General features: G+C 50.4%; 3 protein-coding genes across 3 annotated transcripts; 2 read left to right on the top strand and 1 right to left on the bottom strand.

Annotated features, from left to right (window-relative positions):
• Positions 1-975: 975 nt before the first annotated feature.
• On the top strand, positions 976-2,692 carry T310_1910 (Agmatinase; the record flags this gene model as incomplete). Its single annotated transcript, XM_013475256.1, has 7 exons — positions 976-1,110; positions 1,142-1,277; positions 1,421-1,634; positions 1,691-1,912; positions 1,952-2,199; positions 2,270-2,570; positions 2,626-2,692. 7 exons carry the CDS (start codon positions 976-978, stop codon positions 2,690-2,692), a joined length of 1,323 nt encoding a protein of 440 aa, XP_013330710.1.
• Positions 2,693-3,327: 635 nt separating this feature from the next.
• Positions 3,328-4,027, bottom strand: T310_1909 (uncharacterized protein; the record flags this gene model as incomplete). Its single annotated transcript, XM_013475255.1, has 2 exons — positions 3,328-3,767; positions 3,835-4,027. The coding sequence occupies 2 exons, from the start codon at positions 4,025-4,027 to the stop codon at positions 3,328-3,330; spliced, it is 633 nt and encodes a 210-aa protein (XP_013330709.1).
• A 4,952-nt stretch (positions 4,028-8,979) lies between these two features.
• Positions 8,980-14,521, top strand: T310_1908 (Kinesin family protein; the record flags this gene model as incomplete). Its single annotated transcript, XM_013475254.1, has 5 exons — positions 8,980-9,139; positions 9,240-9,563; positions 9,669-9,841; positions 9,903-13,913; positions 13,970-14,521. The coding sequence occupies 5 exons, from the start codon at positions 8,980-8,982 to the stop codon at positions 14,519-14,521; spliced, it is 5,220 nt and encodes a 1,739-aa protein (XP_013330708.1).
• Positions 14,522-14,994: the final 473 nt, after the last annotated feature.

The following is a 14,994-nucleotide window of genomic DNA, read 5'->3' as shown; positions in this document are numbered from 1 at the left end:
AATGCATGCTATGTATGCAGGCATTGCAAGCCAGTGATCGTTCTCGGAATCCGCGATTACTTTAGTACAGTGCTTTCCCCACTGTTCCGATAAGCTTGCTGATAGACACCTACCTATCATTATCATTAATCATGATGGTCAGCTCGCGGACATGAGATAAGCACTGCACTGCTTAGTGAGTAGACGGGCAACTTGCGAGTTCTCGACGAGAAGGAGGTTTTAATTGAGACCGGATGGGGATGAGTTTGCGTTGTTCTGTTCCGAATTATCAACTGGTCTATCCAGTCTGGTCCGATAAGCTGTGTAATATGTAATCGATGCCATTGTGGGTAGCCACATCTCCAGATTCTCAACGACTTGAGTTGGTGAAATCATTAGCTAAATTATCATCACTTCGGCTCTCTCCCTGCGGGGTGTCCCTTGTAGATAGGTCCCTTGCGCAATTGCCTAGGTACTTTCTCCGCATTGATGGGCCCGACGCGTCTGCGATAACGGATAGATGACGAGCTCTGTGCCGAAAACTACCTCGTTTGCATGTGCCATTCCATGAGGGTATGTATTTCGTAAGAGAAACCATCCCTACTCTGTCGACGACTCGACGATCAGCATGGTAATCGATTTGAGTAAGAGGAATCAATCGTATCTCACCTTCCCCTCGTCAACCCTATCCTATCCTATCCTATCAACAGCGCTGGTCGACCGCATTCTTTCCTTTTCTTTTAGATAATAGGAACTGTGATTAATAGTAATGAACGGCGAGAACTGATCCCGACGAGCCTAGTAGTAGCTAGGGAATAATAATCTGGTCCTGGAAGTCAATCGGTCCACTCCACCAGCTGGATCCAGCTTCGGCTTTTCCCCCCGGCTGGAATCCTTCGGAGAAGTTCCAGTGTCTGTGTCCATATTTCAAATCTCAAAGCCCGTCGTCTTTCGTATTCTCCCTCTCAGGATTCAGTCTTCGACATTGTAGGCACGATGATCGTCTCAACGCTGTCTTTCGCTGCTCTGGTTGCCCTGGCCACTGCCCACGGCAATCATGGCCAAAAGCCCATTGCTGGGCCGCACAAGAGTCTGTGGTACAACACGCTGCCTGGGGATGGCGGTACTCAGGTATGGATGGCAATAGGATCATCATCTGCAGAAAGGTGCGACGCAATTGACTGACCTCTCTGCCTGGCAGGCGGACGCTGTCTTCTCTGGCATCTCCACGTTCGGGCGGCTGCCGTACTTTCCATGTCTTGCCAGCGACGAGGAGAAATATGACATTGCGTTCATCGGTATGTTTGCTTCTCTTCAATGACAAATCCGTGTTGTGTCGTGAGATGTGGACAGGTTTATATCTATTGGGAAGATTGTCCCATTCGGTCAGCTGACTGCTCTTCTTGACAGGCGCGCCCTTCGACACGGGCACTTCGTACAGACCAGGCGCCCGCTTTGGTCCCAGCGGCATCAGACAAGGTTCTCGCCGTCTCAATCTCTAGTATGTTCTGTTTACAAAAGGCAGAGGCTTATTTATTCGATCAAAAAGGCTCACGCAAGTTGGGATTCAGCGGCGGATACAACGTGCCTCTGGAGGCCAACCCTTTCCACAATGAGTTCAAGATCCTCGATTGCGGCGATATCCCTGTGACTTCGTATGTCTATGCAGGAGACAACAAGCAGTGAACGAACTCGACTGACGATCTGTTAGTTACGACAACACCTGGGCGCTCCAGCAGATCGAAGATGGACACAACACCCTCCTCATGCGCAAGCCTTACACAGACGCAGACAAGAAGGGTCTCTCGAAGACCGGCAAGGTGCTGCCACGGATCATCACCCTGGGAGGCGACCACACCATCACGCTTCCCCTGCTGCGCAGTATCAACAAGGCATATGGGCCGGTGACGGTCATTCACTTTGACAGCCATCTGTGAGGATTTTCTGATGTATGTACTGTACAGTGCAACAGTACCGCGCTAACACACAGCCTTTCTTCCAGGGACACATGGAAGCCCAAGGTCTTTGGCGGCTCGCCCAGCGAGGTCGCATCTATCAACCACGGAACCTACTTCTACCACGCTGCGCAGGAGGGCCTTCTCAGGAACGACACCAACATTCACGCGGGTATTCGCACCACACTTTCTGGGCCGTCTGACTACGAGAACGATGGTTACTGTGGATTCGAGATTGTGGAGGCCCGAGAGATCGACACGATTGGTATGATTTCGCCAGTCTTCTCTCTTTACGAGTCTTCTGTCTTTGAAAATTCGTTTCTAATGCTTTAAAGGAACCGACGGAATCATCAAGAAGATCCGCGACCGCGTTGGCGACAACCCTGTTTATCTGTCAATTGACATCGACACTCTTGACCCAGCTTGTGAGTATAAATACTGGTCTAGGACGTACTTGATTGGAGTTGCTAATTGGGTCCGGATAGTCGCCCCTGCTACTGGCACTCCTGAAACTGGTGGCTGGTCGACTCGTGAACTGCGGACTATCATCCGTGGACTGGATGGCATCAACTTTGTTGGTGCTGACATTGTCGAGGTGGCGCCGGCGTATGATACCAATGCAGAGCATACGACTATGTGAGTGGCAGTAGCAGGCTTTTCTTTTCTTCTTCTTTCTGCTAACCCACCTTAGGGCTGCCGCGGACGTCTTGTACGAGGTGTTGACGATTATGGTCAAGAATGGGCCGCTCACAGCTTAAGCTGCTGGCTTTGAGGGCAGATCTATGGGAAATTCGGAATTTCTCCGTGGTTGATTGTGTGAAATATATATCTATAGAGAGAGAAAGAGCGAAAGAGAGGGATCTAGGCACTTGAATGAGCTGGAGGGTAAAGATCTATTGTAAATATGCTAAATAGTTTGAATATATACCTATGTACAATACAGTACATACATATATACGACTATTTTATCTGCGAAGTGTTTAGTTCAGCGTTTTCCCTTCCGCATGAGATCTAAGACTTTCATACACACCCGAAGAACAAAGCTCCAATGGATATATTATCCGCTTATGTATTATCGGCGCTACCTTTCTTTTACGACCAATCAATTTCATCGGAAAAGAATTCCTCACTGGAAACGTCTGGAAAAAGCGTCCGACGAATTCCTCTTGCAATCTGATAGTTACATGCACATACCTATCTATCTCACTTATAAAAGAGGTAGCAAGGTCCTTCTACCATAAAGTGATTAATTGACTCCTTTGCAGCAGATAATCTGTGACTGATAAGATGAGATGACTGAATTTTGCCTCACTACCTAGACTAGAGCTCCTACAGTAGTATAACATAAACAACCAGTGACAACAAGCTGATTTTTTTTAAATCCAAGAACTACCTAGAGCGGCAAGGCCAGCTTCCATCTCCTAGGATCCTTAGTCTCAGGTATTTTAGGTACATATTTGGTTTCTCTTGGTGAAATGTCTCTTTTGATGTGATGCGATGCTATCAAAAACTGTATACAAGAATGTAGATCTATAACACAGCCCCCTTTTATCTCATTTACAGTGACTATAACATATACTTTTTTTTCCTCCTTAATGTTTGTTTTTATCTCCAGCAAATATACAAATAAATGCTCCTTCACAAACAGCGCTAGTGCTAGGATCTCTGCAATGCAAGCCCATCCCATTTTTTGCTCCAGACTTGAAACTAATTTCAAGTTCTCAAAATCCCCCACTCGACAGAGCTCATCCGCACTAAATCTAGGTAAACCATTCTCCATTCTGCCTTTTGTTTTTCGCGGTCTTGATCCTGGTCCAGGTTTGTTGCTTTGACCTATTTATTTCATTTTATTTCGGATACTCCGATTTAGCCTTCCTCGTCCTCGCTCGCATATGTTGACGTTGTCGTTGCCGCTGCCGCGAAAGGGATCGCAGTCGCGATGGAGGGTTTTTGTCCCGGTCCTCTGCAGGTTGGTCGGCAGAAGCCTCGGGAGGCTGGGTGTTATCATTTGAGGATGAGGAGGAGGAGGAGGAGGAGGAAGAGAGGGATTGAGGCGGTTGGTTGCTGGCTGAAATTTCGTCTTCTGGAGCCATGGTATAGTCGAAATAGGTACGAACAAATAGAGCCTAGGAAGGAAAGAAGGCAAGATAGGATAGATGTGTAACAGACTGCCTTTACACAGTTTATTTTTCAAGGTGGAGGAAGCTACCTCTAGGTACTTACCTAGGTAAGATAGCTAGGTATATTTACCTAGTTGAGATGTCTGTACCTGTGATGTGATGTGATAATGACCTCACCAATTAAGGAATTAAGGTCAGCGAATTAGGTATTTTGTACTGTGAGGTCCGCATGACCTCATGGGTAAATTTAACTTTCTGCTCTACCGTGAAAATGTCTTTTCAAATATGTACTGTACATACCTACATAGGTAAGTAGTTTACCTGACGTGGGATTAATCTACCTAGATCTGAGATCATTTGTTTTTCATTCAGCGGCTCATTCCCATTACTTGAGGCCTGCGGTATACAGCTATAATAGGACCCATGGAGCAAGTGAAATTGTCAATATTAAAGTATAGGTACATACATACCTCAAAAAGCAAACTTTGGAGCAGTCGCAGAAATGTTCTTCTGTACAACCTGATTAATGGCGATTGTTTCACTTTTCCCTTTAAACTGCTAGCTCCTTTTTACTTTTACTTTCATCTTCAATTTTTTTTTATTATAATTACTTGTTTTTTTTTGTCTACAAGAAGTTTAGACTAGAAGAGATGGTATGTTGTCCAGAGCACTCCGTACAAATAAAGTTATAGCTTTTCTCTTGTCTCCCTTAAATTTTACGTACGAGTAATAAATGCTGATTAAGAGAAATCGCCAAAATGACGGTAATAATAATAATGCCAGCTATCTACCTAATTTTTTACATGATGTCTGAGATAGATAAAAGGATATCGCCCAAAGAGTGTCGGACCTTGATGGAAACCAAATCAGGCAGGTAGTGCACGGACTTGAAGTCACAGGTCTGTCTGTCTCTACGGAGTATGTATATATGCAGATTCCAGCCTCGGTACGGAGTACCTCCCTTGCCTTTTCGAAGCTTGATATGAGCATGAGCACCGTTTCGAATCGACGGATTTGTTTGTTCTTCTGGATGATGATGATGATGATGTAAGGCTTTCTGCAGTCTAGTCTGCATGTTATTCTTCTTTCATCTGGACCACAGAGAAAGTACTCGTCCACAAGGTTTGTTTTTGTTTGCGTATAAGATGACTCCTTACTACTACAGTCGAAGAGAGACTCTTTATTTTTTTTATTTCTTCCCCTTCTATCTACATTTTAAGCCCTGCAGAGCAATAATGCGAGGAATAAAATAATACCCTGGTATGTATGTACTGTACTGTACAAACAGGAAGGAAATCGTAGTTCCATTTCTGGTTCTGGTTCTGGTTCTGCAAAATCCTGCAAAATCCTGCACGGATCGACGAGAATAGGGCTATGTATGTACTCCGGAAGTACTCCGTATGGGTGCAAAATAAATAATCCCTACCTACCGGATTATTGCCGAGAGAGAGTCTTGCATATGTACATAACGCGTCAGATCATAATCATAATCAATAATCAATCTTCGCCGTTAAGATTTAAGAATAAACTGGATCTTCCTCCGCTGCTTGAAAAAAAAAACGTGAAACGAGACGAAAGCTTCAGCAGATCGGTTCGAGTAAATCGAGTCCCCACATCCCGATCCCTCCTAACCTAACCCCCATCGCGAACGTGAGAATAATATATTAATGGACAGAAGCTGACACCACTTAGAACTAAGTGCTTCTTCTTCTTCAAGAAGGAAAATATCCCCGAGAAAAGCAGCAAAGCTTATTATTGCTTGCTTACTTCGTATTCTATCGTCGTCTACAGAGTAAGTTTCTTATCTTGGGGAAATAATAATGACAACAATAATACTCCGTAGAGGAATTGAATTTCGGGTCTTAAACGGATTATTATTAGCGTAATTACTTTTTGTTTCATTATTCGGGACGACAAGGCAAAAAAGCTTGTGAAGTGAAAGTCAGACCGATAATGATAAGAATCTACCTAGCTACTCCGTAGCGGCGTAGTCACTTCGTAAGGGGTCTAGATCCGGCACGGGATTTATCATCAAACGAGTCGACACACGACAGGTGCTGTCTCGCTTGCATAGCGAAGGGGTTCTTGCGAATGGCGAACAGTACTCCTGCACGGTTGTTAGCCCGATGATCTACAAACGTCTTTCCCGTTTGCTATCCCAAGTCTTGATCCCTCCTGCTGGCTGCTGCCCTGCATCACTCCCAGTTCATCCCAATTTCGAGTCCTCGTCCAAAGAGTCAGGACAGACGCAGAATTGAGCATTCTCGTCACGGATCCCTGCTGGAAATCCCCATATCAAGAGCTATTAAGATTAATATCGGTTTTATCGGTTTGCAAGGCGAATACGGAGTAGCTCAGTAGAGACCCACCAGCCTGCTCGTGCTTCCACCACCAGTTCCTTGAACAACAACATCTGAAACAAACCACTGGCAGCCGTGTTCGACTCCGAACTCTCAACGGCTCCTGCTCGTTTCAAGTCTCTGGAGAATACTCCGTAATTGATGGAGAACGGAGCTCCGAGAGCCTCTTGAGAACCTGTTCGTCCGGCAGCCAGCCACCCAACAGGGTTTGGCTGCCCTTCTCCACATTCTGCCCTTGCGCTAGCTCTTTCTGTGCAAACGCGAAAGGCTCTCCTGGAAGTTAACGCGCCTTGTTAAGTCTGTGCACTTGCTTGCTGCCGCGCCGTCCTGGGCCGAGAGCGAGGCTAAAAGCGTTTCCACGATTTTGAGTTTGGCACAGCCGTGGCAGTCCGGCTCAGGCACGCGGTCACGGGTCAGCACGCCAACCGCGCCTCCCGATCCCTGCTCGACTAACATCTCCGGAATGCCGCGGACAAACGAGTGGGATGTCATTTGGAAAAGACTCGTGCCTGCGGTGTCAACTTGTCGACTTGACCACTCATCTTTCTCGGCCCCAGGCTGCATTAGCTGGCCAGCCGCGCCTTACCGCGAGTGTATCTGGATCTGCGCCGTTGGCCTTGATCGCGCTCCCCCTTGGCTTTGCATGAGTCGCTCGTCACAAGCATACGGAAACGGAGTACACTCAGTACAGGCTGACGGAGAAATTTATCATCTGACGGACAAATCATATCTTCTTCCAGCGCCTTTTGTTGCTCCGTTCAGCCACGGTTTAGCAGGTATCATACCACTGCACGATCCTGATGCTTTGTCGATAGAACGTCTCCTTCGACTCCCTACTGCGTTTGTTTGACACGAGACTTTTGATTGCATTCACGTGGCGATGGCGTTTCCCTTGCTGGTTTGGATATTTTGCCACGAGGAATTGATATCATATCAATCTACGCGAGCAATTGGCATGGTGGGCATTGTCTTGGCCTCCACACGCTCAAGACACGGCGTATGGAGTCTTCTTCGTATGGATATCGACGAGACAGGGTTCAGCGGCACGGAGGGATGTCTATCACAATAACACAATTCAGGAAAGTATAAAGTAGCGCCTCTGTGCCTCGATCCTGAAGGCGCCAAGATTGCAGCTTGACGCTTATGATAAAAAAAAACAATACTAGCCAGGATCGTGATAAAGAGTAAGAGCGAGAATGACTCCATGCACGTGGTGTTCGACCGTAAAACCCGTTCCTGGCCCAGCAAAGCGTGGCCCACCAGGAACCATGGACCTGCCGTGACACGACGCCGTCAAACCGTTGGTGCTGTGGAAGAACATCAACACGAGAAAAAGCACAACGAGGAGCGAGAATGAGACTCATTTCAGCGATAATATTCAGTGACCAATGCCGGGGATATTTTCTTCCTGCGATGCAGCGATCGACGGACGGTCTATTGCGTGCTGTTTGCCGCAGCGGGTGGGCAAGGGGCAAGCAAGTGGATTTCCTAAGGCTGCGTAACGTGCGCATGTCGGACACGTCTCCGCCTTCCGAATAGGGCATCCCCAAACCATCGATTCGCATCAGGCGTGTCTTACTCTTGATCCAGCCTTAACGGTGTGGCGTGTAGGGAGAGACATGCGAGTACTCCGTATACTCCGTAGAGCATAGAGCAGTGATACCACTCCGTACTGCAGGCTGTCTGTGTCCGTACTCGACGGAATAGAGCTGTCCCGAGATGCCATCGTCAATTCTCTCCCTTTTGGTCGCGGCATCGTCGTCGGTCCGCGCCGGCCTCCAGCCGGGCGACGCCTGCCATGTGTAAGCAGCCAGGCTAGTCGCTTAGTGCCTAACCTTGTCACTCCCGACAGCCGTCTGCCTGCTTTCCCCTGAACCGGCTCCTGCGTGGCTCCTCTCGCCTCCAGACCGCTCGACCCATCCACGTCTCCAGCCAGCGCAGAGGCTGCTGCCGCCGCTGCTCTCTCCGATTCGGCCTTTCTGCCTCCCAGGCTCGCGGGACGGGCGACCTGGCGTCCTGGCCTCTGCGTCCTGCCGACAGTGTGGACCGGCCTCCAGCTAAGCTAAACTATCTCCAAACAGCCCACCCTCCCCTTCGGCCAGAAATTATTACGCTCCTAAGTCCTGACTAACTGCCTGCCTGCCCTGTCGTCCTCCCTCTTTATCCTGCGCTCACGCCCGAAGACGCTGGCCTTGAAGGCTGTCTCCTTCCCCCGTCCTGTCCCTGCTCCTTCTGTCTTCCTGTCCCTCCATCCACTTCTGCCATCCCCGGTAGCAAGTGCCGCTTCGTCTCGGTGGTGGATGACGTTTTCCTCTTCGATCCGTCCTTAAAGGCTGTTCTTATTGTTCCCTCTGTCGCGGAGCCGTCCGCGAATAGGGGTTGACGGACTAAACGTGACGCACGCGCAGGACGCAAAGTATTGCCTCTCTCTCTCCATATCACGACTGATGACTGCGACCATTCTCTCGTTTTCTTCGCTGCGAATCGTCTTCTAACAAAAGACCCTCTGTGGTTGGGATTTGTTTTCTCTGATACCTCGCCCATCAACGCGCCGGAGAAGAAGACATGACCATCTCACCGCCGGCTTCGCCTACGGGCGCTTCCCCCCGGCCCATGAGCGGCATGATTCGGCCTCCCAGGAGCAACAGTCGCATGAGCACAGGCAGCAGACAGGACAAAGGCAGTCGTGCCTCAGATGAGGATAGCAAGACTGCTGTCAAAGTTGGTATGTCTTGCGCATCTTCCGCGGCCAGACCCCAACCTATGGCCGCTCGAGTTACCCCGATTCAGAAGGCTGAGAGCAAGCGGCTGACGTGCAATCACAGCTGTCCGAGTGCGACCGCCCTTGAAACCCACCGATCCTGGTTACGAGTTGATCCCCCAGCGGTTTCAACGCTCGATGGTTCATGTCACCTCGCCAACCAGCCTGGCAGTGGATGTTCCGCAGGGCCGCAAGGTCTTCGTCTTCGACAGAGTCTTTCCGGAAACGACGGACCAAGAGGGCATATGGGAGTATCTGAGCGACAGCGTGAACTCGTTTCTGCAGGGTTACAATGTCTCCATCCTCGCCTACGGTCAATCAGGAGCGGGCAAATCTTATACCATGGGAACCTCCGGTCCTCGTGAACAAAATGACCCTCGCGCAATGGGTACGTGATGTGTTTCTCTTTTTTTTTTCTTTCGCCTGGAGGTCGTGCCATGCAGCATCTCGAGGGCGAAAATCAAGACAACCAGCACTGATCATCCTCTCTTAGGAATTATCCCACGTGCTGCCCAGATGCTGTTCGAGAAGCTCGAGGGCTCTAAACACAACCGTACGCAGTCGACCGGTCTGCGTACGCCAGCACGATATTCCATTGGCACCCCGCAGGGTTTGAATAAGCCTCCTGTGGACAGAAACTGGCAGTTGAAGGCCACCTATGTTGAGGTATGGCAGGGAACGCGCATTAAAAAATTTCCGTTGTTTCCGTTTCTAACGATGCTCGTAGATCTACAATGAACAACTTCGGGATTTACTCGTTCCCGAGTCGACGCCACCCAGCGAGCGGGCTAACGTTACGATTCGTGAAGATACCAAGGGACGGATTATCTTGACGGGTCTTAATCAGGTTAACATTAATTCGTTTGAAGATCTCATGGGCGCGCTGAATTTTGGATCCTCCATCAGACAAACAGACGCTACCGCAATCAACGCCAAGTCCTCCCGGTCTCATGCCGTCTTCAGTCTCAACCTTGTGCAACGCAAGTCCCCTGGATCGATGATGTCTCCCAAGGAGAAGAGGCACTCAATGCCCGTGGAATCCCTCTCATCCTCCGATGCCGTCGTGACTGTTGACAGCAAGCTTCATTTCGTGGATCTTGCAGGAAGCGAGCGACTCAAGAACACGGGCGCCTCCGGCGAACGCGCAAAGGAAGGTATCTCGATCAACGCTGGTTTGGCGAGCCTGGGGAAGGTCATCTCCCAGCTGTCTTCTCGTCAACCGGGGGCGCACGTCTCTTACCGCGATTCAAAACTCACCCGCCTGCTGCAAGACTCTTTGGGAGGGAATGCCATCACCTACATGGTTGCCTGTGTCACCCCCGCCGAGTTCCATCTGAGTGAGACTTTGAACACTGTGCAATATGCGCAGAGGGCCAGAGCCATTCAGAGCAAGCCTCGTATCCAGCAGGTAACGGACGAGAGTGACAAGCAAGCCGTCATCGACAGGCTCAAGGCGGAAATTGCCTTCCTGCGACAACAGATCCGTAACGCTGAAGCGGGTGAGAGAAAGAGTGCGGCACCGCAGGAACGAGGCGATCGCCCAACCGACCGAGAACTGGAGCTTCAGAACCACCTCCTTGACATGCAGGAGAGCTACAACGCATTGAGCCAGCGCCACGCCAAGCTGATATCCGAAATCACCAAGGCTTCCGAGCTCAACAGCGAAGACCCAGATGAGCTTGCCGCTGCCATCGGTAACAGTTCAGTGGAGCGGCTGAAGCGCTCCCACTCCTTTGCGGAGTCGGTGGAGCAGGTCGTTCTCGAGTATGAGAAGACGATTCAAAGCCTTGAGTCCTCGCTGTCGAGTACCAGGGCGTCATTGGCCAATACGGAGAGCGCTCTGCTGGAGCGTGAGACCAAGTGCGCCTACATCGAAACCATGAATGCACAGCTGCAGGCTCGAGTGCAGAAAATGATGGACCGCGAAGCCAGCACGGAGAAATACCTTCATGATCTTGAAGCGAAACTTGACGGACATACATCCGGCGAGGAAAAGAATGCTGCTATTATCGCTGAGCTGCGCAAGGAACTCGCTCGAGCCCGTGAAAATGAATCCAATTGCGAGGATTACATCTCAACCTTGGAAGAACGTCTTGCGGAGGCTGACCAGGACATGGAACTGATGCAGCGAGAGATAAACCGACTGGAGCATGTGATCGACCGCCAGAGGAGCCTCGGGAAGCTCGACAACTTGCTGTATGAACTCGATCACATTCAACAGAATGGCGTGAAATCCGAGAAGAAAGAGGATCAGCCAGTGTCGGAGCCTGCCCCTAACAAGGACATCAAGACGCCGCGGGCCAGAGGCATGTCTCTTGATATCTTGGCCGAGGCTGCGGAGACCGCTATTCCTGAGGATGATGACAGGGACCTAGGGGAAAATCCACCCGCAGTTGACGGAGACAAGCACGACGCTGATGCCGGAGCGTCCAAGGAAGCGTCGAAAGAGCAAGATCATCTTGAAACTAGTGCCGCGACCGCCAGGGATCTTGAGCAAAGTCCGGCTCAGTCGAAGTTCGTTGCCGAAAAATTGGAGAGTGTCACCCAGGAGCTCTTGGACCTTCGTATGCAGCACGAACAGACCCAGACCGAATACGAACTCCTCGCGGCCAAGTATGAGGAAGCCCTCCGTACCCTTGCCGAGTTGCAGGATGCTGTTGACGAGTCTCGGCACCCTCCCCCATCATTGAGTGCCGGCACACCGGCTTCTTCCTCTCGGCCGACGTCTTTTTTAGAGGATACGAAGGACCAGGAAGCGAAAGGTGGAGAACAACGCTCATCTTCGCGATCTCTCTCCTCGGAATTATCCTTGGTCGAGCAATCGGGTACTTCGCAGGAAGCGTCTGATGCGAATGGCGTCAAGAAAGAACCTGTCGAGTCTCATGAGGCCTCCGAGTCAGCGTCGCAGGAAATTGAAAACCTGCGTAAGCTGCTCCAGGAGCATGAGGAGGGTATGAACTTGGTAGCTCAAAAGTATGCCCAGCTGCAGGCAGAGCACGAGGAGACACTGGGCCTTGTGGAAGAGCTCAAGAAGGAGATTCAGAGATCCAAACCCGTACCATCGCCTACGTCTCCAACACCAGTCATCCGTCGGATGACTAGTCAGAGTTTGATGTCGGGACTGGATCGTGCCCACCGCTCGCTCGCTGCTCTCCGAAACATTGCCGTTGAAGAGTTCGAGGACCGCCCCGAGACCTTGCAGAACTTCGAACACAACCTCAATACGGCAATGCATGAGCTCCATACCCGCATGGAACGTATCCAGGCTCTCGAGGCCGAGAACGCGAGTGTCAGGAAGGAAATGGAGACAAAGGCCACCATCATCTCTGGGCTGACAAGGGAAAGATCTAGTTTGCAAGGTGCAAAGCCAATGGATATGGGCCTTGTCTCTCAATTGCAGGATCAAATCCTCCAGCAAGAGAATCAAATCAAGGAAATGCAGGAAGCCCATGGGAAACGGGAGCAAGAGTTGCGCGCTGAGATTGAAAGTCTGAACCAAGCTCTGGCCTCGAAGGAAGCCCCGGCCACCACCGACACCACTGAGACCTCGCGGGAACGAGAAATTAAAATTGAACAGCTTGAAGCTGAACTCTCCGACTGGAAGGGCAAGCACCAGACAGCCATTGAGTCCCTGGAGACTTCTGAGAAGCAGTTGCACGAGACCAAGGCCGAATTGGAAGCTGCATTGGCTTCGGTAGACACCTTGCGTTCTGAACAAGCCGCCGCAGCCAATGCCTTCGCGGAGGAAAAGGCCGCCGCTGCTCGGGACCTGGAAAACGAGAGGGCTAAGCACCAGGCTATTGTTGACAGCTTGCAGCAGGACATTGAGGAGCACAAGTCAACGATTGCCCGTCACCTGGAGACAATCGCTGGCCTGGAAGCGTCCCATGCTGCTGCGCAGGAGCAGCTAGCTCAACTCGCTTCGACACAGGCGACCAACGATGCTGATTCGGCGGCCTACGCCTCTCGCATATCCGAACTGGAGCGTGAGCTAGAGGAGCACAAGGCCCTCGTTGAGGAGCATAAGGCCCTCGTTGATTCTCAAAAGGCGGACTTGGTGTCCTTGAAAGAATCTCACAGGCGTGAATTAGAGGAGCTGGAAAGCAAAGCTGCAGCTGCGGCGCAGGCTGAGCAGGAATCGCGTCTGGCAGAGCAGAATGCTAAGCATGAAGAGGCCATGCTTGCTCTGAGATCTGAAATCTCCAACTCTAAGGATGAAGTATCCAAGTTACTGGATACTGTCTCTAACGTCCTCAAGACGGAGGTCACCCCCGTCACTCTGGCTGACCAACTGGAGGATATTGTGTCTGAGAAGCAGAACCTTGCCAGCAAATACGCTGAGCTGGTGGACGCAAATGAAGAGCTTCTCAAGCAGCTGGAGCTCAAGGGTGGTCTGGATGGCCAGGTGAAGGAGCTGACTGACAAGGCTGCCCAACAGGAAGCCAAAGTCAACGAACTCGCTCACTTGGTCGCTAATCTCGAGGAAAATCTGCGCCAGAAGGAGGAGTTGATCAAGAAGAAGGATGCCACGATTGAGGAGATCACGGCGGAGAAGCAGAAGAGCGTGCGTCTGGTTGAAGAACTGGAGGAGCAGATCACTACCACATTTGACCAGCATAACAACCGCCTCTCTGTCATCCAGCAAGAACGCGCTCAACAACTGGAGGAAGCGAACACGAAGATTTCAAACCTTGAAAAGGAGATTGAGACGTACCGTGTCCGTATCGAACAGCTTGAGGTGAGCCTTCATTCCCAAACTTTAATTTCATCGTGCGTTGCTAACGCCCATTGCAGCTTCAACTCAAGAACAGCGGAGCCCAAGACTCGTCCTTGGATCGTTCGAGCTCTTTGACCTCCAACTTGCGAAAGAGCTCTTCCACTGCTTCCTTGCCCTCCCCACCGCCTTCCGTACCCCTTCCACCCCTTCCTACAATTGCCTCTACTGCCAATGCTGGAAGCATCTCACCGCCTAGCTCTCGGCATGCCAGCAAAGAGCTTGTCAGCGCTCAGATCGTTGAGGACCAAGAAGCCCGCATCCGTACCATTGAGAAGCATCTCTACGCCGAGAAGCAGCTCACCGCCACCCTCGAAGAGGCACTTGGAGACTTGGAGGCCCAGAGCCAAAAGGTCAAGGCGGACATGGAGGCATGGAAGAAGAAGGCTTGGCAATACGAGGACGAGCTTAATGCCCTCCGCAAGGAACGCAACTCGACCCGGCTTTCTCTTCAGGCCGTCGAAGAAGAACGGAATGCAAGGCGGGAAGCCGAGGCCGCTCGGGCGCAACTGGAAGAGCGGATGAACGCAATCAACAAGAAGAAGAAGAAGAGCACGCTCAACTGTTTCTAACGGAGTCAAACTGTTCGATATCTCTGGGGTATCAACGGTGAATCTGCCACCATCACACATACCTATCTCCCGCAGCGTTTGAAGGGACTCGATGGAGATTCCTGCAATCCTTAATTCCGTTCCAGTTCCTTCTCTTGAGCCGTCTCACTTTCTTTCCCTTTAGTGACCTGGGGTCTATCTGTACTGATTGGAACTATTGACCCATGTCATCCGGTCCACGTTTCATTTCTTGTCATTGATCTTCCCTTACGATGTTTGTACGATGTTCTTCCGGTCGACTGGTTGTTTGCTGGGTTCTTTTGGGCCTAAATGTACATGTTCTGTATCTACCATTCTTCTGTTTTCCCCTTCTTGTTCACATCTTTGAGTTTTTGTTCCATACCCCTTTGTCTTTCTTGTACCCAGATTTTCTGTGAGATACTTTGTTTTTTTTTTGAAGTTCTTGGCGCCCTGTCGCTTCTGTATTTTTTTTC

This window comes from Rasamsonia emersonii (assembly GCF_000968595.1).
Source record: "Rasamsonia emersonii CBS 393.64 chromosome Unknown ctg1118621760005, whole genome shotgun sequence".
Taxonomy (NCBI): Eukaryota; Fungi; Ascomycota; class Eurotiomycetes; order Eurotiales; family Trichocomaceae; genus Rasamsonia; species Rasamsonia emersonii.
This window is presented reverse-complemented; position numbering and strand designations above follow the sequence as displayed.